General features: G+C 36.5%; 1 protein-coding gene across 8 annotated transcripts in view; it reads left to right on the plus strand.

Moving 5' to 3' along the window:
* Positions 1 to 24,977, plus strand: part of SIK3 (SIK family kinase 3) — a 295,493-nt gene that overhangs the window by 137,595 nt on the left and 132,921 nt on the right. For all 8 annotated transcript variants that reach the window (XM_036030104.1, XM_028517531.2, XM_036030100.1 and 5 more), the window contains exons 2-3: positions 8,694 to 8,810; positions 12,099 to 12,162. In XM_036030104.1, the coding sequence (XP_035885997.1) occupies positions 8,694 to 8,810; positions 12,099 to 12,162 (181 nt within the window). The remainder of the gene's footprint in view (positions 1 to 8,693; positions 8,811 to 12,098; positions 12,163 to 24,977) is intronic.

Here is a 24,977-nt window from a genome sequence, read left to right on the forward strand (position 1 = left end):
TTTGGACAAGCCACATTCTACATGCTCAGTAGTTACATGTGACTGGTGTCTACTGTAGTGAACAGCACAGATCCAGACCATAAAATGATTTTAGACCTGAGCTGAGAATGATCTAGACTACATAAACTTTGTAATAGAGTTAAAAAATAAAAATTTAGCTGCAGAAGTTAATATAAAAACAACCCCACTGAAAATAATTCACAATGGCAAAAGTTTAATATCTGCCTAAGTTTTAGTACATTTCAATGAGAAGTAGATCTTTTCCTAAAAGAATATTGAAAAAATAAACTTTCTTCTACACTGTCATAATGTTTTGTCTTCCCTTTTTAGAAGCATTTAGTCTGCTTTTACTGTATTGTGTGAAATTACTAGTCATGAATCTGTGTACTAGTTAGTGTAACAGAGCACTTTTTTTTATTTTAGAGGAATTTTATCACTTGGTCTTTTGCATTGTCCTAAGCAATATAGTCCATTTGTCATAGCATATCCCTGAAGAAAGAGACATATTTATTTCTGATAGGTGAGAAGGAAGGGTGGTTTGTCTCCATCTTAAAACTTGAACTTTTCATTGGTTTTTATTTTGTCACCTTATCTTGTCTGTGAATTTGGTGTCAGGATATGCCAGTGAATTATTGCTATTGTGAAGAAACCACTATTTTTTTCAACTTTATTGTCAGTGATCATTACTGAGCTTCCAAAAATGAGGTAAGAGTTAAAGGAACTGTGGGACTTCCAGCAAGATGGAGGAATAGGTGGATGCACCGTACCTCCTCGCACAACCAAGATTAGAAAACCAATAATTTACAACAATAATTTACTATCAGAATAACACCCAGATCCGGCAGAGGATTTATCTGAATGGAAGTCAGGCAGCCAAGAAGTTGAAGTAGACGCTTTCATCCGGACTGGTAGGAAAAGACGAGCCTGGCAGGCGCGGGGCTGGCTCGGGTCGGCGGCGCGCGGAGGTCGGGGGAAGGTTTGGCGCGAAATCGGCGCAAAAGCCATCCGGCGCGCAAGAAGGCAGCGGTGATCCCTGAGTACGCAAGCTGCGGCTGGCAGACCCAGAGGGGTAGCGATTGTGGACCAGGGCAGAGCTCACGGCCCAGAAGCCCAGACAAGGGTCTGAGCCCAGAGGAACGGAACTACCGCCATTGTTTTCTCTCGCCCCACCCCGCCCCCACATATAACGTCACAATCTAGCGACTGGGGTGCCCAGCCCCGGTGAGCACCTAAGGCTCCGCCCCCCACCGTAACTAGAGCAACCAGACCGGATAAAAAAAAGGAGAGACAAGGGGGAAAAAAAACCATGTTTTCAACAGAGCAGATCAGTCCCCCAGGACTCATCCTTTTGAGCGACCAAGAATTAGCCAGTCTATCAGATGCGCAGTTCAAAACACTGGTGATCAGAAAGCTCACGGAACTGGTTGATTTTGGTCGAAATTTAGATGAAAGAATGCAGATTACCATAAAACAGATGCAGGAAGACACGCGGAGGAGAGCCAATAGTGAAAGGAAGGAATATGAGTCTCAAAACAATACAGTGGACCAGAAGGAAGATAGAATTAACCAAGCAGGAAAGCATGATGAAATAAGAATTCAAAAAATTGAGGAAAAGATTAAGAGCATCCAAGACACCTTTAAACGTTCCAATATCTGAATTATAGGGGTACCAGAATTGGAAGGGGAAAAGCAACAGATTGAGCACGTATTTGAACAAATAATAAAGGAGAACTTCCCCAAACTGGCAAAGGGAAAAGTCTTCCAAGAAATCCAAGAAGCTCAGAGAGCCCCAAAGAAGTTGGACCCAAGAAGAAACACACCAAGGCACATCATAATTACATTAGCCAAGGTAAAAACGAAGGAGAGAATCCTAGAAGCAGCAAGAGGTAAGGGGACAGTCACCTACAAAGGAGTTCCCATCAGACTGTCAGCTGATTTCTCCAAAGAGACCTTACAGGCAAGAATGGGCTGGAAAGAAATATTCCAAGTCATGAGAGACAAGGACCTACATCCCAGATTGCTCTATCCAGCAAAGCTCTCATTTAGAATGGAAGAGAAGATAAAGTGCTTCTCAGATAAGGTCAAGTTAAAGGAGTTCATCATCACCAAGCCCTTATTTTATGAAATGCTAAAGGGACTTATCTAAGAAAAGAAGATAAAGAAAAGACATGTATAGTAAAAGGACAGCAAACTCACAACTATTAACAACCACACCTAAAGCAAAACCAAAAGAAACTAAGTAAACAATTAGAACAGGAACAGAACCACAGAAATGGAGGGTACATGGAGGGTTAGCAGCAGGAGGGTGGGAGGAGGAGAGAGGGGGAAAAGGTATAGAGAATAAGTAGCATAGAATGTAGGTTGAAAATAGATAGGGGGAGGGCAAGAATAGTACGGGAAATGTAGAAACTAAAGAACTCATAAGTATGACACATGGACATGAACTAAAGGGGGAAATGTGGGTGGGAGGGGGGTACAGGGTGGAGGGGAGAGAAGGGGGGGAAATGGGACAAATGTAATAGCATAATCAATAAAATATATTTAAAAAAAAGTTAAAGGAACTGTGGTTTAGAAGTGAGAATTAAAAGGGGGAAATATTTTTCTCCTTCTAGAATGAATAATAGAGTACTGTGACTTTAAATTTGGCACAATCTGAATTTAATTTTTTTGTGTGTTGCATGCCAATGTAAAAAGAATTTGTTGACTGAAAAATATATTGGGTAGGGGAAATTTTAAGGACTCCCACAATCTTTCTGTATCTATTTAACAATATCTGATACAATGCCATGTTTGATTAATATTGGTGTCAGTTCACAAAATCATGCTCTTTGCAAGACGGAAGAATTCTGTGTAGAGTTAGGCACACTTAAGTAATATATGGTCTGTTGGTAATGTGTTGGAAGTTTCCTTTTTTACTCGTTATTTTTTTTATACGTAGTGCGAGTATGTGATTCAGAGATTTTTAGCACCAATCTAAAAATATTCTTTGAAGACATCTATTTATCCACCAATTTACCTTTTTCTATAGACACACTTAATTTTTCAAACACCTGGTATGTATGTTAAGCTAAAATCTTTATAATATGGCCTTCAGTAATCTGTAGCAGTAAGACTTTATGATCCTCAAAATAATCATACCTTCTTGCCAGCTACCTGTATTCTGACATGGTAGTTTCTTTCTCATTGGTGTTTTTCTGATTTTTAGGTAACCTCTCCTTTCCAGTTTGCACCTAAAGTAGGAGCTTTAAAAAGTTGCATTTTCCATTAAGTATTAGGCATGTATGCCAAGTGGCATTATATGTTCTTCTGTCTGGTGTTAGCTACTTAGTATGGATGGAGGATGGAAGCGGGACCTGGCCTGCCATGAAGAAGCAGACCACTCTCTCACTGGCACAGCCCTCAGGATCATGTCTGGCTGTGGGTTCCATCCTTTGGCTCAGTGTGACTTTCCTGAATGGAATGCATTTTTCCCCTAGCTCCATTTCTTCCATATTCTACCCATATCAGCTGAAGCAGCTGGTTAATACTGAATGCTGCCCATAAATTGTTAGCTATTTTGCTTCTTGGCCCCCCAACTAGCCCCTTGAGTAAGAAACTGATGTGTGTCAGATCCTGGATTATGTTGCTTAATGATACAGATTTAGTCCTTGCCTAGGAATGCCTAAAGTTTAAGGCTTGATTTCAGAAAAGCCAGTGAATAATAGCAGAATCTGTAATTAATATGTATTTCATGTTTACTTCATGCCAGGCTTTATACTAAGCAGACTGCATACCTTTGCTTAGTTAATCCCCAACGACCTTGAATATAGGTTCTGTTGTTGTCTATGTTTTATACATTTTATAGATAAGAAAAATTAAATAATTTGCCCAAGATTATATGTTAAGAGACAATTCCAGAGTCCTTACTTTTGACACCATATTTGGCTGCTAAGTAAAGCTTCACCTCTCTGTGTTTTCTTGAATATTGATTCTTACTAAAGACAGGAATTTGATGTTTTAATTTTAAAAACCTCCCTGTGTCCATCTTCTAAGACAGATTATATACTCCATGCAATTTTCCCTGAAGAGATAAGAATATGTTTTGAATGTATTACCATATTCCCTTCACGTGAAGTCAGATATACTTGTTATAACCAAAACTACATCTATAGTATACCACTAACTTATTAAATTAAAAATATTTGTAAGCGCATAGTGTGTGTTATAAGCTCTTAATAGCCAACTTTGTTCTCATAATTCATAGGTGACAAACACAAGGTCTGCAGGCCAAATCTGGCCCTCCACCTTTTTTTATCCGGCCTGGCACCTTGTTTCTACCCAGTGGCAGTGCTGAGCTCCTTGCCCCTAGTTAAGGAGTAGTTACATTTTATACAGTCCTAAAGTTACATTTGGCCCTTTGAAAGCAACCTCAAGGCTGATGTGGCCCCTGCTGAAAATGAATTTGACACCCTTGTCATAGATGATTAGGTTTGGTTTTCTTTCTACCTTAAGAAAATCCTGTTGCCTCAGAATGCAAATGAAATTAAGAATGAGTCCAGCGTGAACTTGGAGGCCTCACTCTATGACTCTACCAATTGCAGTGTGATCCACTATTGTCTTAGGGGTGAAAAAGTGCAAAAATACTGTCAAATGCATTGAAGACTCACATTTCTGTACCTCCTCCCCCACCCCCTGTTACTTTTTCTATGTTATCCATTTGTAGGCATGGCAGAAAAAGGGATTTCAGGCCCAATCTGGACAGTTGATAATTAACAAATCCTAGTGTGCTTCCTAACCTTTTGTGCATAGTGGTGCACACAAAACATGATAATATTTTCTCTGAGGTAAACAAATCAAGTTCCTTGAGACTGGAGGTGTCTACTGTCACCTATCGATGTCCTTAGATATGCCTGTAACTCATGTTCCATTACATCTGCCAGTTTCTAAACTTATTGTGTATATGAAAGTACTCTGTAGATTATAGTGTGCTCTTCATGTGTAAGATTTTATTAATAATTACTATTAAGACACAGGTATTTATTCTGAAAAAGGACATTGTGTACTGTGATTTTTTGTGTGTGTGTGTTTTGGGAGCTGTTTTTAGAGAACTAAGTTCAGGTGCCAGATTAATTGCTGGATTTAAGGTCCTGTATGTGATTTGGCACAGTAATGAGGACACGTAAAATGCAAGTGGTCAGGGGTCATATGGTTCAAGACTTCTTTTTTAAAAAATATATTTTATCAATTATGCTATTACAGTTGTCCCATTTTCCCCCATTTACTTGGCTCCACACTGTACCCCTCCCCACCCACATTACCCCACCTTAGTTCACGTCTGTGGGTCATACATATAGGTTCATTGGCTTCTGCATTTTCTATACTATTCTTAACCTCCCCCTGTCCATTTTGTACCTACCATTTATGCTACTTATTACCCTGTACCTTTTCCTCCATTCCTCTCCGCCCTTCTCTGCTGATAACCCTCCATGTGATCTACATTTCTGTGATTCTGTACCTGTTCTATTTGTTTGCTTAGTTGATTTTTGTTTTTGTTTTTGTTTTTAGGTTCGGTTGTTGATAGTTGTGAGTTTGTTGTCATTTTACTGTTCAAAGTTTTTATATTACTCTTTTTCTTAGATAACTCCCTTTAACATTTCATATACTAAGGGCTTGGTGATGATGAACTTCTTGAACTTGACCTTATCTGGGACGCACTTGATTTGCTGTTCATAAATGATAGCTTTCCTGGATAGAGTAATTATGGATGGAGGTTCATGCCTTGGAATACTTCTTTCCAGCCCCTTCTTGCCTATAAGGTCTCTTTTGAGAAATCAATTGATAGTCTTATGAAAACTCCTTTAGGTAACTATCTCCTTTTCTTTTGCTACTTTAAAGATTCTCTCCTTATCTTTAATCTTGGGTAAACTAATTATGACGATGCTTCCTTGGGTTCAACTTCTTTGGGACTCTCTGAGCTTCTTGGACTTCCTGGAAGTCTGTTTCCTTTGCCAGATTGAGGAAGTTTCCTTCATTATTTTTTCAAATAAGTTTTCAATTTCTTGCTCTTCCTTTTATCCTTCTGATACCCCTATGATTTGGATGTTGGAACTTTTAAAATTGCCCCGGAGGTTCCTCAGCCTCTCATTTTTTTGAATTCATTCTCTTCTGGTTAATGTTCTTGTTTCTTCATTCTGTTCTGGTTAATGTGTATTTCTTCCTTCTGGTCCACACTGTTGATTTGAGTCCTGGTTTCCTTTCTGTCACTGTTGGTTCCCTCTACATTTTCCTTTATTTCGCTTTGCATAACCTTCACTTTTTCCTCTATTTTGCGACCATAGTCAACCAATTTTGTGAGCATCCTGATTACCAATGTTTTGAATTGTGCATCTGATAAGTTTGCTGTCTTTTTTTTGCTTAGTTGTATTTTTTCTGGAGCTTTGATCTTTTCTTTCATTTGGGCCTTTTTTTGTTTGTTTCTGCACACCTGTTTCATAATAAGCAGAGGAGCCTTAGATATTTAACAGGATGGGGCAATCCACCTCACTGTGTTGTTGTGCTGTATGTTGGGGAGGGATCCTAGAGGGATCAGTGCTGCTTGTTTAGCTCCCAACTGACTTTTAGTTACTTCCCCTGCTACCCACAAGCAAATTTGGCCCTTCTGGTGCTGGTTCCCAGGTGGGTGGTTTTGTGTATGTTTTAGTTCTCTGTGGGGCTCTCCAACAAACTCTCCTCTGAGTGTGGGAGTTTCTCCCGTGTCCGCAACCCCCACAGGAATTTTCAGTCAGAGTTTTTGAGGCTTTATTTCCCTTCACTGGAAGCCTGAGTTGCACAGTCTTTTTTACTTCCTAGTTGTTCCTCCGAGTTTTTCTGCACACAAATGTCGGACTGCCCTTTCCACCAGCCACTGCTAGTCCTTTCCACCTGGCTGCCCGTCTCCGCCCCTCTTACTGGTCTGTATGAGTGTTTTTTCTTTAACTCCTTGGTTGTCAGACTCCTGTACAGTTCAATTTTCTGGCAGTTCTGGTCGTTTTTTGTTTTTAAATTTGTTGTCCTGCTTTTGGTTGTGCGAGGAGACACAGTGTGTCTACCTATGCCTCCATCTAGGCCCGAAGTTGGTTGAAGACATCTTATAGGAGATCAAACAGCTGGTGAAATTTGTTAGTGATTCTGCTGTTTCTCCTCATAAAACTTTCTACCCTCCTTTCTGCCTTTCCCAATTCTTTCTCAAGTTACGCCTTCGCTATGAAGTCTTTCCCTATGTCTACGTCTTTTCTCTCAGGTGAAGGTCACACCATTACACCTTGTACAAAGCTTTAGTGATTGATTGTATTTACAACACTCTACTGTTGTCCGTTTCACATATTTATTTTCTTGCTAAATTGTGAATTCCTTGAAGTTAAGGCTGTGTCTGATTAATCTTTGTAGCTCAAATGACACCCAGATCATTTTATTATATTCCATCATTAGGCATGGTTTAAATGCTCTTTAAATCAAGGTGAAATTTGTCTCCTGCTCTCTCCTTTTAGTGCTTGTTCTAACATCTGAAGTACTCCAAACTAATTTACTTTTATGCTTGTCTCCAAACAGTTGTATCAGCCATCAAGTGTAGCTCTTTACAGTCTTTATTTCTCTGGGCTAAACATTTTTAGTGTTGATAGTTTGCTTTCCTGGTTTTTCTTATTTTCTTAAATAAGTTTTCTTTACCTATCCCAGTATTTAGAATCATAGAATTTTAAGTATTGAAAGGGACTAGCATTTGCCTAGTCCCGGTCCTTCATCCAACTAATATTTGTTGCTTGCATACTGATTGAGTAATTGAAACTGACACAGTTATTTTGAAGCACCACAATATTTTGAGAATTTCACTAACAATGAATAAGTTCAGATTTAGTAGATTTTTACAAAGTTCACCTTCTATGTTTTAAAATTTTTGTGCTGCTAAGTAGCTTAAAAATAAGCAAAATAAAAAGGATGTTTTATGCTAATGCAGTGTATATATAGTACAGAAAGATCTTCACATTTTCATAGCATTACCGTTAAGAATTTGACTCTAAAGCTAAGCCACCTGGGCTTCAATCCTGGAGCTACCACGTATAAATGTAAATTACTTAATCTCTGTGTGTCTCAGTTTCCATATGTGTAAAACAAGATTAATAATAATATGGGATATTACGAGGTTTAAATGAGTTAGTCCTTGAAAAGCACTAAGAATTATGCCTAGCACACAGGTGTTCAGGATGTGGTTACTGCTTACTGCTGCCACCACCACCACTATATTGAGCTATACAAGCACCTGATGAGATGTGGAATGCACCTTTGGAATTTCTGGTTGAACCATAACTAAATCATCTGTACTTATGATGTAAGTTTATTGTCTTAAAAAGAGGCCCTACATACCATACTCTGCACCACAGCATGATTTGCCCAGACTATAATGAAGTACTTGATCATGGGGTTTTACTGTAGAAACAATTTAAGAGATGGCAGAAGACTCATTAGCTTTTGAGTCTGTACCTCTGAGACTGACTTACTAAAAATCCATTTCCTGTCTTTTCAAAAAGAGTAAATTCATTTCTTCATTGAAATTCTGCAAAGAAAATACTGGCAGCTTTTGTTTTTATGGAATATAATGTTTTAAAATAGATTTAATTTTCATTAGTAAACTGCTTTTAATAATGAATGCATCAGAATAAATTTTCTTCCTCTGTTATAAGGTTGCTATCAAGATCATAGACAAGACCCAGCTAGATGAAGAAAACTTGAAGAAGATTTTCCGAGAAGTTCAAATTATGAAGATGCTTTGCCACCCCCATATCATCAGGCTTTACCAGGTAGGAGTCTAGTGGCTTATTGCATAGCAGCATTAAAAAAAAAAAAACCTTTCAAGGTTGATTGGGTGAACATCTGCAACTTTGTTTCTGTGTTCACATGTTCATCCTACTATTTTCCCCACCCTTTTATCCCCCTGCGCAGTACTCATGCCGTTCTTAGTGAAAATTACACAAAAAGGTTATTCAGAAGATGATGAGAACTTAAGTCAGAATCCTAAAACAGCATGGGAAACTCAAAAGGAACATAGAATTTTGAGAGATTAGAAGCTAGAGGTGAATATACATTATTTTTATAACATCTAAACACTAATTTCTGTGATAATGTCATGAATTATGAAGGCAAAGGATAAAGTATGGCTTCCCTTATCAGCCAGAACCTACCTCCTTTCTATTCTAGTAGGGTCCAGACTTAGTTTTTAGTTTTCCAAGGTAGCATTTGCTTATTTTGATAACCAAGAGATTGAGTTTATATAATGGAAGAGAGTTCTAATTTAGTTTTCTTACCTTCCCAAGAAATATGCATATCAAAATATGTGAAATACTATCATCAAAAATGATTCCCTAGCCTTACTGCAGAAGCGGTAAATCTAATTGCTGCAATTTCAACTCAGATAGGAAGGGAGGATCTTGCCTTATCAGACTGGTGGAAGTGATATTTTGGAAAAAGTGGGGCTTTGCGGTGCTTCTCAAATTGTATTGTGTCGGCAGCCACAAGCTCTGCCTATGCTTTCTACTAGAACAGCCATCCCCTAGTTCTGCAGGAAATGGCCACCCACTCTGTTCATTTGCTGCTGTTAGCCTGCAGTAAATTCTTATCAGCCCAGAAGAAATCATGTCATCATATTACTATATGTGGTTAAGGCTACAGCTTTAGGGTTTTTCTCTGTCATCAGCTACTTACATAGTAAAATTGAACTAGATCAGCAGAGCAGACTTGTTAAAATTTATCAGATTAAATTATGTTGAACCCATACCTACACTGTATGTACCTCAGAAGTAACCTTATGAAAGCTTTCTGGTATTGCTTGAAGACCTATATCTGCAAACTCAGAGGTGTCTGACCTCTGCTTGCTTCCTATCCTCATAGACTGAGTAAACTTCTTCACCTCACTTTTTTAAATAAATCACCTTTAAATAATTGTAGGGCTTCTTAGGCTGATCTTTCTCAAAAAGTTAACTTATAAGTATTAACCTTATAATGGATTTCTGCAAGTTTACCTTTCTTATCCAAGATTTCACTGGCCTGTAAGAATTTCCCTACTTTCAGCCTTGGCTTTGAACAGTGTTCTCTTTTAAGCTTTAATTTTGCTCTCTGGCAGCTAGTTTTGTTAATGGGAGAGTCTGAGCTGCCAGGGTGAATGTCAGATTGTCTTCTGAAGTATTAAGTTAGTTTTTGGGTCATTTGCCAAAGCTTCAGTCTCCTTAGGTTTATAGAGTGAGCCAAATATAGGTGAACTCTTGAAAAGTTTAACAATAAAAGAACAGGTGCTGTCAGTAAAAAAAAGCCTGGGGTTAAAAAGCATATATATACAATGTGACATTTTTTCTTTTCTTTTTTTCTAAGGACCTGCATATATTTAGAGCCCTTCTCTTTTGTTATATATGTCAACATATAGAGAGTGCTTACAAACAATACTTATAACAAGCAGTGAGCTACCACCAGTATATATACAGTTTTTAAAAATTAAAGAGAAAAAAGAAGGACACAGTTATTAGATTAGAAAATTAAATTGATGCACATTTATACAGTGGAGTATCATGAGACCATTGAAAAAAAAGAAGTAAATCTTTTATAATATAATGCATAATACTGTTATATGGTACTAATATATAAGAATGTCAAAGGTAAAGTAACTGGGAAATCATTTAACAAAATAATTGTGAAGTATAGTGAAAGACTAGAATGCCTCAGTATGATAGCTGCTTGTCACACATGGCTATTGAGTATCAAAATGTGGCTAGAACAAATGAAGAAATGAATTTCACTTTTGGTAAAGATTTTATGTATTTCTTTTTAGAGAGAGGTGAAAGGAAGGAGAGAGAGGGAGAGAAACATTGATGTGCAAGAGATACAATGATCTGTAGCCTCTCACACGCCCCCACCTGGGGACCTGGCCTGCGGCCCAGGCATGTACCCTGACTGGGATTTGAACTGGCCACCTTTTGGTTCTCAGGCCAGCACTCAGTCCACTGAGCCATACCAGCCAGGGCAGAAATGAATTTGTAATTTTATTTAAATTAATTTGAATGTAAAAATTGAAGCAGTTTACAGTTTTAAAAACTTTTTGAAATTATTTTCAACATATTGGGGTAAATAAAATACATTAGAATTAATTTCACCTTTTTAAAAAGTTTTTTAATGTGATCACTAGAAAAGTTAAATCATATGTAAGGCTTATATTTCTATTGGACAGCATTCCTCTAGAACTATATAGAATAAGTTACTAACAGTGTTTCCTCTGGGGAATAAAATGGAGGGGGTTGAGAAGAGGAAAGCCTTTGGTCTCTGATTATACAACAGGTCTTTAAAATGTTTACAATGAGTGTATATACTCATATATTACTTTAAAAATATTTAATGAAAAAGGTTAAAAGGAAGAAAGGACTGACAACACACTACAACTAATTTAAAAGGTACTAAATATTAGCAAAAATATATAATTATATTTATATATGTTTGTGTAATTATAATATATTAAATATATAAATATTGTAAAAACGATATATATGAGGAAAATAGAGACCAAGACAAAATGAACAGTGAGTAGTTTACATAACTTGAAGTGTTGAATATTTACATTATTGTCCCCAGTTTTGATAAATGGGTAGTGCAAAGTTATTTCTACTTTTTAAAAAAGCATAGCCATATGTGATTTCTGTGCAGTTTTTGAATGATTCCCATTTTTTTCCCTAAGGCTTTTTTTGTTTTGTTAGGTTTGGTGGGGAAGATTTTGAGTTTCAAATGACAAAATGATGTTAAATTTCAACTTTTGAGTTCTTGTCAGCTTCTTTGCTTTTCAGTTTTGTTTTAACAGATTACAGAGGCCTCATGGAACAACAAAAGGACTGTCTCCCTCAAGTAGTAAATATTTCCTACTTTTAAGAACTTGGAGGAATACCTATTTTTCCCATTTCTTAATAACATTTATATCTGTCCATTCCCACCAATGTTTTAAGTTTCCTTTAAGTAGTAATGATTATTAATATTTCAAATGACAAAGAAAGAGTCATTAGTTTCTTTTCCTGTAATGTCATTTGTGTCACTATAACTTTCTTGCCTTGCACCAGGTTATGGAGACAGAACGGATGATTTATCTGGTGACAGAATATGCTAGTGGAGGGGAAATATTTGGTAAGTACATTTACTGCATTCTTTAATCAGCTATTGCACACACTGTGGCAAACCTGAAACAGCTGTTCGATGACTTTGTCACTTGAGCAGATGTCACTTGATGCTGTCCTTGAGTGCTGTTATTTTCTATCAACAGAGTAATTCTAATTATTTTTCATTCACCTGTTTCTCTTCACCATCTCCATTTCCTTAACAAAGGTGTTTTCTTTATTTCAATCAGATGTTGACAGTTGAGATTAAAGATCTCCAGGAACAAACATTCCTTCTGAACATGTAACCGAAGGTCTTTTCCTATTCCCAAATTCTAGCTGGGGTTACTAAGTGTGCCAGAACTCCCACAGTGTGTGTGTGGGGTGGGGCTCAGTTGTGCGAAAGAGCCACTTGGAGCAAGCATTCTCACCTAATTCATTCTTTAAACTTTATTTAAACATAACACATAACTATATTTCTTACCATGCATGTGTTCAACAGTTCCCTTGATGATCTTGTAAATTTGATGGTTCTGTCTTCAGTTGCTATTTTTTTCTGTAACACTTAGCACAGACAGCATCAGAATTAAGCAGGAGAATATGTTACCAGAAAATATGATTTTTCAAGGTGGTAAAAACTAAAAAAATATTTTTATAGCACTGATAAATGGAGCCAAGTAGAGGTGAAGGCTGAACTTTGAAATCTATACTGACATCTTTTTATTTTTTTCCTTTTGTCAAGTAACTACAAGAAACATTCTTCTTATATAATTTATATTTATCTAGTTTATTTTTTTCTGGTTTTGTTTTGGTTAAATATGGATGGTAAAATATTGGTTCTTACTAACTTGAAATATATTTAAAAGCATGAAATCACTTTTAAAGTGTAGTTTTCTTATAAATAATGGATTAGTTGTGACTGTATGGAATTTTTGGTGTTAAAATTTCCCTAGATACCTTATAGTTTTGTGTCAGAGAATCTTCAGGATAAGTGTGAGTGAGCCCTTTTTGGAGGAGGTATCATCATTTCTTACTAATATTTTAAATTGACTTTGTGTGTGTGTGTATATATATATATATATATGTATATGTGTATATATATATATATATATTTGCACAATGTTAATCTTGGGAGAAAAGAGACTATATCATCTTAATGTTCATAATAATAATAAAAAAGAACCAAACACAGTACACATTCAATCTATTTTGATCTTTAGGAAAACAGATTTTTTTTTTATTGTTGTTCAGTTATAGTTGTCCCAATCTTCCCCCATTGCTCTCTCCTGCCTCTCCTGGTATCTTACGGCCCGCTTCCATAGTCAGTCTCCACCCCGTGGTCCTTTATACATGTTCCTTGACTTTGCCCTTCCCCTTCTTTCCCTCGTTATTCCCCTCCCCCAACCACCCTCCCCATCCCGACTCCTCTGGATACTGTCATTTTTTTACATTTTTTTATAACTTTTTCTTACTGTTTTTGTCATTTTTAAAAAAGATTTTATTTGTTTATTTTTAGAGAGAGGGGCATGGAAGGAGAAAGAGAGGGAGAGAAACATCAATGTGTGGTTGCCTCTTTTGCACCCCTCACTAGGGGCCTGGCCTGCAACCCAGGGATGTACCCTGAGTGGAAATTGAACTGGTGACCTTTTGGTTCGCAGGCCTGTGCTCAGTCCACTGAGCTACACCAGTCAGGGCTGTTATTTTGTTCTTTATTTCCGTGTCTCTGGTTCAGTTTTGCTTGCTTGCTTGTTTGTTTTGTTGATTAGGTTCCACTTTAGGCAAGATCTTGACCACCTGGCTTATTCTACCTGGCATAATACTCTCCAGTTCCATGCATGCTGTCACAAAGGGTAGGATTTCCTTTTTTCTTTCTGCTGCATAGTATTCCATTGTGTAAATGTACCCCAGTTGATTCACTCTTTTAATGATAGGCACTTAGGCTGTTTCCAGCACTTGGCTATTGTTAAGTAACACTGCTATGAATATTGGGGTTTATAGATTCTTTTGAATTGGTGTTTCAGAATTCTTAGGATATAATCCCAGCAGTGAAATCATTTGATCAAAAAATAGTTCCATTTTTAGTATTTTGAGGAAATTCTATACTATTTTCCACAGTGGCTGCACCACTCTGTATTCCCACCAACAGTGCACTAGGGTTCCCTTTTCTCCATAATCTCCCCAGCACTTGTTGTTTGTTGATTTGATTATGATGGCCATTTTGACTGGTGTGAAGTGGTATCTTATTGTGGTTTTAATTTGCATCTCTCTGATGGCTAGTGATGCTGAGCATCCTTTCATATGTATCTGGGCCCTCTGTATGTCCTCCTTGGAGAAGTGTCTATTCAGATCCTTTGCCCATTTTTCAATTGGATTGTTTGTCTTCTTGGTGTGGAGTCCTGTGAGTTTTTTATATATTTTGGAGATCAAACCCTTGTCTGAGATACCACTGACAAATCTGTTTTCCCATATGATTGGTTCCCTTTTCATTTTGCTGATGCTTTCTTTAGCTGTGGAGAAGGCTTTTAATTTGATGTAAACCCATTTGTTTATTCTTTCCTTTATATCCCTTGCCCTAGGGGACATATTGGTGAAAATGTTGCTGTGTAAGATATCTGAAATTGTTCTGCCTACATTCTCCTTTAGGACTTTTATGGTGTCATGACTTATATTTAAGTCTTTTATCCATCTTGAGTTTATTTTGGTGTATGGTATAAGTTGGTGGTCTAGTTTCATTTTTTTTTTTTTTTTGCATGTACCTGTCCAGATATTGAAGAGGCTGTTTTCACTCCATTTTATGTTCCTGCCCTGTTGTCAAGTACTAACTGATCATATTGACATGGGTTTATTTCTGGGCTCTCTATTCTGTTCCATTGGTCTATGTGTCTCTTCTTCTTATGCCAATAAAAGACTGTTTTGATTATAGGGGCCTTGTAATATAGTTTGATACCAGGTATTGTGATCCCTCCTACTTGGTTCTTCTTTCTTAGAATTGCTGAGGCTATTCGAGGTCATTTATGGTTCCATATAAATTTTTGAAATATCTGTTCTATATCTGTGAAATATGTCACTGGTATTTTAATAGAGATTGCATTGAATCTATAAATTGCTTTGGGTATGATGGACATTTTAATGATGTTAATTCTTCCAATCTGTGAACATGGTATGTACCGTCATTTATGTGTGTCTTCCTTAATTTCTTTCTTTGGTGTTGTGTAGTTTTGTGAGTACAGGTCTTTTACCTCCTTGGTTAAGTTTATTCTAGGTACTTTATTTTTCTTCTTGCTATAGTAATTGTGTTTGTTTTCTTAATTTCTGTTTCTGATATTTCGTTGTTGGTGTACACAAATACCTTTGATTTCTGAATATTGACTTTGTATCCTGCTATTTTGCCAAATTCACTCATTAGGTCGAGTAATTTTTTGGTGGAGTCATTAGGATTTTCTACGTACACTGTCATATCATCTGTAAACAACGACAGTTTTACTTCCTCCTTTGCAATTTGGATGCCTTTTATTTCTTTTTTTATCTGATCACTTTGGCTAGAACTTCTAATACTATGTTGAGTAGAAGTGGTGAAACCAGACACTCTTGTCTTGTTCCTTATCTTAGTAGGAAATGGTTTAGTTTTTGCCTGTTGAGTATGATGTTGGCTGTAAGTTTCTCATACATGGTCTTTATTATGTTAAGGTATGCACTCTCTACTCCCACTTTGCTGGTGTTTTTATCATAAATGTGTGTTAGACTTTATCAAATGCTTTTTTTACATCTACTCATGTGATCATATGATTTTTGTCTTTTCATTTTCTTTATGTGATGTATTATGTTTATTGATTTGTGAATATTGTACCATCCTTGCATCCCTGGGATGAATCCCACTTGGTCATGGTGTATGATCTTTTTAATGTATTGTTGGATGCGGTTTGCCAATATTTTGTTTAGGATTTTAGTGTCTATGTTCATCAGCAATATTGGCCTGAAGTTTTCTTTCTTTGTTGTGTCTTTATCTGGCTTTGGGATTGGGATGATGTTCACCTCATAAAAACAGTTTGGGAGTCTTACCTCTTCTTTGGTTTTTTGGAATAGTTTGAGAAGAGTTGAGGTTAGTTCTTCCCTGAATGTTTAGTAAAGTTCTCCTGTTAAGCCATCTGGTCCAGGGCATTTGTGTGCTGAGAGTTTTTTTTATTATTGCTTCAATTTCACTAGATGTTATCAGTCTATTCAGGCTTTTGTTTCTTCTTGACTCAGTTTTGAAGAATTATGTTTATAGAAATTTGTCCATTTCCTCCAGGTTTTCAAATTTTGTGGCATATAGTTGTTCGTAGTACTTTCTTACAATCCTTTGTGTTTCTGTGATATCAGTTGTAATTTGTCCTCTTTCATTTCTGATTTTATTTACTTGGGTCCTCTCTCTTTTTTTTCTTGATGAGTCTGGTTAAAGGTTTGTGTGTTTTGTTTATCTTTTCAAAGAACCAGCTCCTGGATTTATTGATTCCTTGAAATATTCTTTTAGTCTCTGTGTCATTTAATTCTGCTCTGATCTTTATTATGTCCTTCCTTCTACTTGCTCTGGGCTTTGTTGTTGCTCCTCCATTTCTTGTAGATGTAGGTTTAGGTGGTTTATTTGAAATTTTTCTCTTTTTTAAGTAGGCCTCTATTGTAATGATCTGTCCTTTCAGGACTGCCTTTGCTTTGTCCCATAGGTTTTGGGCTGTTGTGTGTTCATTTCCATTTGTTTCCAGATACTTTTTGATTTCTACCTTGATTTCATTGTTTAATAACATGTTATTCAGTCTCCATGAATTTGACTATTTTTGAGTTTTTTTCTGCAGGTTGGTTTCTAGTTTCAAGCCATGGTGATCTGAGAAAATGCTTGATGTGATTTCAGTTTTCTTAAAATTTTTGAGGCATGTTTTGTGTTCTGTCATGTGGTCTCTCTTTGAAAATATTCCATGTGCATTTGAAAAGAATGTATATTTTGCTTCTTTGGGGTGAAAGTTTTTATGTATATATATCAGTTAAGCCCATTTAATCTAGAGTGTTTTTCAGTGCCACAGTGTCCTTGTTGATTGTTTGCTTGGAAGATCTGTCCTTTGTTGACAGTGGGGTGTTACAGTCCCCTATTGTGTGTTGCTGTTTATATCTTGAAGTCCTCCAAGATTTTCCTTACATACTTCTGTACTCCTGTGTTAGGTGCATATATGTTTATAATGTTTTTATTTTCTTGATAGATTCTACCCTTTAATATTATGAAGTGTTCTTCTCTGTCTCTCTTTATCACTTTTGTTTTGAAATCTATTTTGTCTGATAGAGTATTGCTACCCCAGCTTTTTTTTCCTTGACCATTTTCTTAGAATATTTTTTTCTAACCCTTACCCTTCAGCCTGTTAAGGTCTTTTGTTCTGAAGTGAGTCTCTTGTAGACAGCATATATGTGGGTCATGAGGAAAACAGATTTTAAAAGTACAGAAAAGATAGTAATCCTCTAGTCATAGATTCTTGTGAAAATGTAGCTCAAGGCATAAGGAAATAGAATAGTACTTCTCGTAGTGTTATTTTTAAAATATTTAAATGAATAAAATTATTACCTTAAGAAATTATTGTCACTGCAGTAGGGATATAACTGCCTTATGAACTCTGATGTTTAAAAATGTCTGCATAAAAGATGAAAGGATGGGCTTAATCAAGGACATGAGTTTTGAAGGCAGTTAGACCTACTTTTGAATCAGATCTTAGCTACCTTTTGCTGCTTTACTTATAGCAAATTACTAAATGATTCTGAGTAACATTTTTTGTAAAAGTAAGATCCATAGTGTCTGTCTCACAGTTGTGAAGGTTAAATGAGGCAGCATATATAGAGCCCTAGCACTTTACTTCCTTTAGCTTGTTTTTGAGAGTAAATGGAAGATTGCCTTCTGGCTGATAACATGAGGAACTCCACTTATGTGTTCCCTGGTAAAAATGTTTTTTGAAAAACCTAAACCCAGTCATTTAAAATCTCTGGAAATGCTCCTTAGGTGAACAGTAAATGAACATTTATTCAAGAACATTTATAAAAGTTTGGTAAACAGTGAGAGATTCTGAGTTTTTTAACCGCTTCCTTTTTCCCTCTTGCCAGCTTAGCAAAATAGTGATGCAACTCAAGACTCCTCTAGTTCAGATATAGTCTCCCCACTCCCACCCCTCCAACCTAAACTTCACAGTTTTGTTTTGTTTTTTCCCTGGAGGAATAGGGTGCCAGCATTTCTCATCCTTCTCAGCTACCTATAGCTGCTGCTAAATTCTGGGGGAGTGCAATTGAGGAGTGGGGACTCCCTTGTTCCACCCAGCCCCCATCTATAGAGTTTAGGTGTGGTAGGCAAAATACTGGGCCTAGTTACAGCTCTCAAGTTGTAAGTTGGTAGTTGCATCATAAGAAAGGCAAGCTGAGACCTTCTCAGATTGCATACTCTCTCCCTCCACTGAACTCTTAGCTCCTAGAGTGAGAACGTCACTCAGTTGCCCCCACATCTAGCTTCAGAGCCCTGGCTTAGAGGTTTACCTATAAAGTTAAGACTGTAAAATAGCTTCTAATTTCTTTCCATAGCAACTGAGTTTATTTGTTACAGAGAATGAAGTTGAAACCTGAAGACCCTCCTAAGAACATTGGAGGTTGTGGTAAAAGGCATTTCAGAGGAGATTTAAGAGATAGGCTAAAATGTAGGCCAGCTGGTGTGCAGGAGAGAACCAGGGAATAAACACCAGAGCCTTACTGCTGTCCGAACACAAATCAAACACTCATCTCAGACATTGTTGCTTCAAAGGAACCAGACTTCATTTGGATTGTTTGTAGAACAGTTTATGCCCCAGGGCATAGTTGAAAACAGTAAAGCAGCCAGCCAGCAATTATTGGAGATTACCAATAGGGTGTCGTCAAGGAAAGGAAGGACTAGGGAGAGCAGGGCCCAAACCATGATGATCCAGTGATCTGAGGGTGACTGTGGATTTACCAAAACTGTTTCTCCCTGAGGAATAACATCATAAGATACATACTATGTATGGTGGAATAAACTACACTGAAACACTCTAGCTACTCAATTAATAAGCAATCAATAGCTATAACATGCTCCAGAAGGTTAGAGGTGTACTAGCACCCAGATGTGCTACAATGTATTTTCTGAAATATCTAGTTTCCAACAACAAGGAAAAGTACCAATCATGAAAAGAAACAGGAAAGTGTGATCCATACACTGGAAATAAACAGGGCACAGAAACTGCCTGTGAGAGAGACCAGATGCCAGATTTATCAAAAGAAGACTTTAAAGTAGCCATTATGACATGTTCACGGAAACAATGGATCTCACAATTAAAGTAGTAAATGAAAATATGATGTCAACATTGTATTAAATAGAGAAATCAATGAAGAGCTGGAAATTATTTTTAGACACACAGCTTCCAGCCAAGACAACCAAAAGAAGGATAACAACCAATTTAAAACCAAAAACAACCACAACTGCCAGAAAATGGAACTGTATGGAAGTCCGACAAACAAGGAGTTAAGAAGAAACATTCAGTCACACTGGTAGATGGGACAGAGACAGGAAGTTGGGGCATATAGAGTGCATGGCAAGAAGGTGGCTAGAGGCCTGGCAGTCTCACATTCGTATGTGGATAAACCATGAGGCACAAATGGGAAGCAAGACAGGCAGCACAACCCAGGGTTGGGGAAAAGAAAGCTTCGCACTTCCAGTCAAAATGGAGGTGTAGGTAGATCCACTTTGCCTAACAACACTATACATGCTTCTCAAACACAGACATTATTGATAATACCATATGGCAACTAAGCCTGAATATATTTTGAAAGCTAGCAATAATGCAAAGTGTGTTTTGCAACCACAATAGAATGAAATTAGAAATAAATAGCAGGAAAAAAATAGGCGAACTCAGATATATGAAAACGAAACAATATATTTTATTTATGTATGTATTTATTTTTAAGATTTTATTTATTTTTAGAGAGGGCAAGAGATGGAGAGAAACATCGATGTGTGAGAGAAACATCGATTGGTTGCCTCTCATATGCCCCCAACCAGGGACCTGGCCCACAAACCCAGGCATGCGCTGACTGGGAATCCAATTGGCAACCTTTTGATTTGCACGCCAGAACTCAATTCACTGAGCCACACCAGCCAGGGCAAAACAATATATATTTAAATAAGCAAAGGGTCAAAGAAATCAAATGCAAACTCAGAAAATACTTTGAGATGAATGAAAATAAAGACACATCATACCAAAACCTATGCGATGCAGCTAAAGCAGCGCTTATAGGAACAGATGAAATAAAACTATATGTACAGATAACATGATTTTGTATAAGGAACATCCTAATGAATGCATTCAAAAACTGTGAGAACTATAGAAGGTGGGGCAAAAGTAGGTTTATAGTTGTTAGTATGCAAAACACTGTTTATTCATATATTGCTATTAATTACTATATTATTTTCCAGTTGAACAACTGTAAACCTACTTTTGCCCGACCCTTTATAAGATTTAGCAAGGCTTCAGGATACAATAGCAATATATTCAAGTCATTTGTATTTCTACACCCTTACAATGAACAATCTGAAAATGGAAGAAATAAAACAATTCAGTTTACAATAGCATCAATAAGAATAAGATACTGAGGAATAGATTTAACAAAAGCACTGCAAATCTTACACTCTGAAAACTACAAAAAAAGTACAAAACAATGTTGAGAGAAATTTAAGAAGATCTAAACGATTGGAAAAACATCTCATAAACATAGGTTGTAAACATTAACCTTGTTAAAGATGGCAGTACTAATCAAACTGATGTATAGATTCAAAGCAGTTCCATCAGGATATAAGCTGACATTTTTTATAGAGATTAAATACCTGATTCTAAAATTCATATGGAATTGCAAGGAATCCAGAATAGCCAAAACAATCTTGAAAAAGAACGAAGTGTCTGAGTGACACAGCTACAAGTCAAAGGAAAACTGATAGACACCAGAAGCTGTAAGAAGCATACCAAAGATTCTCCCCTAGATTCTTTAGATAAATTGGGGCCCTAGCTGTACCTTAATTTTGGACTTCTTGCTTCCAGAACTGTAAGTGAATACATTACAGTTGTTTTAAGCTACCTACTTTGTGGCCATTTGTTTGGACACCCCTGTGAAACTTAAAACAGATGAGAATATCGACCCCATAAAATAGTATCTTTTATGAGGGGGGAAATCAGTTACCAGGTATAGGAATTGTTAGACACCAACATGATTAGGTCATTATTGTCAATATTATGTGTAGTAAAGGCAAAGGCTTTAAAAATAAAAGTAACCTAAGAACTACAGTCTTGGGATATTTGCTGGAATTAAGTAGACGTAAGCAAGGTATTTCTGGAATATTGTGGTGTGTTTAAAAGATTGGAAGATGAGAGGAGGAGTATAGTACATTTCATATTTCTTAAGTTGTCTAAAGTGGTTTAAATATAAGGCTTTATGTAAGTAAATTGCCAGAAATGAGGCTGGAAAGATAGGAAAAGCTTAATAGTGAACAGTTTTGTGTGAGTTCTCTGACTTGAGCAAATTCCCTATTACATCCTTTCATTGCACTATATCCTTTCTTAGTAGTACTTATATCACTTGTAATTTTACATTTATTTTTATAATTATTTAATGGTTTCTCTGTCCCTCCAGACAATAAACTCAACAAGTTTAGGGCCTGTGTTTGTTTTTGCTCACCATCGTGTCCCTATGTCTCTTCTTGCTCTTCAGTTTATACCATTGGACTCAAATACTTTCTGAGTTAAATGATTAGTAACTGTTTGCTTAATGAATGAGTGCATAAATGAGTGAACCAACTGTGTAAAAGAATTTCACTGTTGTTTTTTAAAGATTTTGTTTATTTTTAGGAAAAGGGAGGGAAGAAAGAGCAGGAGAGAAACATCAATGTGTGGTTGCCTCTCACATGCCCCCAAACTGGGGACCTGGCCCTCATTCCCAGGCATATGTCCTGACTGGGAATAGAATGGGCAGCCCTTTGGTTCACAGGCTGGGGCTCAATCCACTGAGCCACACCAGCCAGGACAGATAGTAACTGTTTACTTAATGAATGAGTGCTTGAATGAACCAACTGTGTAAAAGAATTGCCTATTTTTTTTTATCTTGAAGCATTTCCTTATGAGGAAGAATTGGCGTGGAACATACCAAGACCAGTTAGGGAGCTGCCTAGTAATATTTGATAATGATGAAGTTTTTGTTTTTTCAGGCTCTTTTTCAATGAATTTATTGGAATTAACATTGGTTAATGAAATTATATAGGATTCAGGTGTACAATTCTATAATACATTCACTATATTTGTATTGTGTGTTCACTACCCCAAGAGAATGATGAGGTGTTAAAGTGGTGCCTTCATCTATTTTATTTTAATTTGACAAGTAATCTTGTAATGTAGATATTTTTATCATTTTATAGACAAAGAAACGGAGGTTCACAGAGGCTAAATAATTTGCCTAAGGTTGTATAATTAATCACTGGTAGAGCTGAGATTTATTGCAAGGACTGTATGACTCCTGAGCACATGTTCTTTCCTATTCATTAGGTCAAAGAATCTGTTCTTCCTCATAAAAAGACTTCAATTATGTGTCTGTGGGAGGACTTTTGATTATATATAAATGAAATATTTAGGTCATGAACATAGTAGTGAAATAATCTAATATGGAGTATTTTTTTTTACCTTCCTATTATTAAATCCCCATAAAAGAAAGGATCAGACATATTTTCTTAGAAGAGTATTCTTGCTGTGAGATTACAGAACTAACAGTTTTAAATTACCATTTCCTCTACTTTTTTAATAATGACTCCAGTTTTTCCCATCAAGAAATTTTATTTCAAAATTGTTTGTTGGAAAGAAATAGCCAGTATTCTAAAATTATAGGTTAATTCATCATATCAATGGCTTACTAAACTTTTTGAAAGTTGCAGTACTAGTTAAAGGAGAAAAATGAGTAAGAGGGTATTAAGATGATTTTTTAACTCTCTGGCATTTTTAATTGGTGTGAGTGGTAGTATCATTTACTGAGCTAGAGAATAGGAGGGTTATGAACAGATGGGATGAACTGTGTTGTTTTAGACATATTGAGTTTGAGCCACAAGTTAGGTGAAAACTGTCCACTAAGTAATTGAATATATTAGTCTTGAAGTCAGGGATAAGATGAGCCTAAGGATATTGTTTCCATCAATAGGTAGATGGCATGTGGTAATCAAATGGGATAATGCAGAAAGTAGGTTTAAGTTGAAAGTGAGGCTATGAAATATATGAAAAAGCTGCTGTTGTTGAAATAAGATTGTGATAAAGGAAAATAGGAATTTCAAAAAGGAGCAGTGTTTAGTGCTATAGAAAAGTCAAACATGAAAAGGACTGAAATGAAGCCCTTGTTTTAGTGACAAAGATGTTCTCAGAGCTGTTGAAGATCACTGTTTTACTAGTGTAACAAAAATAGAATCAAGTGGCCTTGGCTGGGTAGCTCAGTTGGTTAGAGCATTGTTCTAATATGACAAGGTTGTGGGTTTGATCCTTGCTAGGGCACATACAAGAAACAATGAATGTATAAATAAGTGGAGCAACGAGTTGATGTTTCTCTCTCTCTAAAAATCAAGAAATAAAAATTTAAAAATAGAACAGCATATAATGCGGTACGTAGTAAGGAAGAGGATACTGAGAGTTTTTACCAGTGTTTTCTAAACTTGATCATATTATGCACTAATAACACCTTTAAAATTATTTACTCCATTTTATCCAAGTATGTATATTTGGATAATATTATCTGTCTGTAATTTAATAACTGCATTCTAAAATATATACAGATGTAGAAACTGAAAATAAGTTAAAGAGAAGTGACGGGACTTCTGGCAATGACAGTAAAGATGTTGGAAACTCTTCTTTCTAAAGAGCAAATACAAAACTGGATGAAATTGTGTAAAACAACTATTTAGGGTGCTGAAAATGAAGTGGCAAACATCAATGAGGAAGCTTTAATTCATGAAAATCTTTGAACATGTGATAAGAACAGCAGGAGTCTTTGACTTTCTTGCCTGAGCCCCTATACCTGTAACCTTTGTCTCACCTCCCCAAGTGTAATCATACCGTAATCAACATTGGCTAGACTTAAAACAGCAGTTTTGTTGCCAAAGGGAGCTGACTTGATTTGGAAGGGAAGACAAAAAGGAAAAGGAAAAACAAAAAACAAAAAAACATTCCCAGTTACACAAGTTAGTTTGGTAGGGAGTTTGGTAGGAAACTAATGTGGAAAACTCATAGCCTTGATAACTAGAAATTGTGGCCTTGGTAGAGACAAGCAAAAGAATGGTTGACTAGCTAGAAACTTTGAAGGGAAATTGTATAAATGAGAGAACTACAACAGCATTGGCTAAGTTCTGTATTCATTTCTGCCTTACTGGGGACTGGCATCTACTAGGAGTCCTGAGAGAGCCCAGCAAAGAGTAAGATTAGATTGACTTTGAAAATTTCTAAAGTTTGAATGCACTTCACAGCTCACCAACAGGTTTGTCAGTGGAGGGTGAAGGGTCTATTTGCTTGAACACTAATTGATGTAGACATAGGGATGACCTAAGAAAGCCAGGCTAAAAAATAAAAATAAGACTTTTTAAAAATATTGAGCAGTGGAATCAATGGCTACATACCATACGGAGACAGATTCTTAAATTATTTCCAAGAAGATTACTAAAAAATAAAGAATAGCAGCAACAGTCCCAAGGGGGGGATCGTAATCTAGAATTGGTTAAATATATTATCTATAATACCCAGTTTTATAAAAAGAATACTGTGGAAA

This window comes from Phyllostomus discolor, chromosome 6 (assembly GCF_004126475.2).
Source record: "Phyllostomus discolor isolate MPI-MPIP mPhyDis1 chromosome 6, mPhyDis1.pri.v3, whole genome shotgun sequence".
Taxonomy (NCBI): domain Eukaryota; kingdom Metazoa; phylum Chordata; class Mammalia; order Chiroptera; family Phyllostomidae; genus Phyllostomus; species Phyllostomus discolor.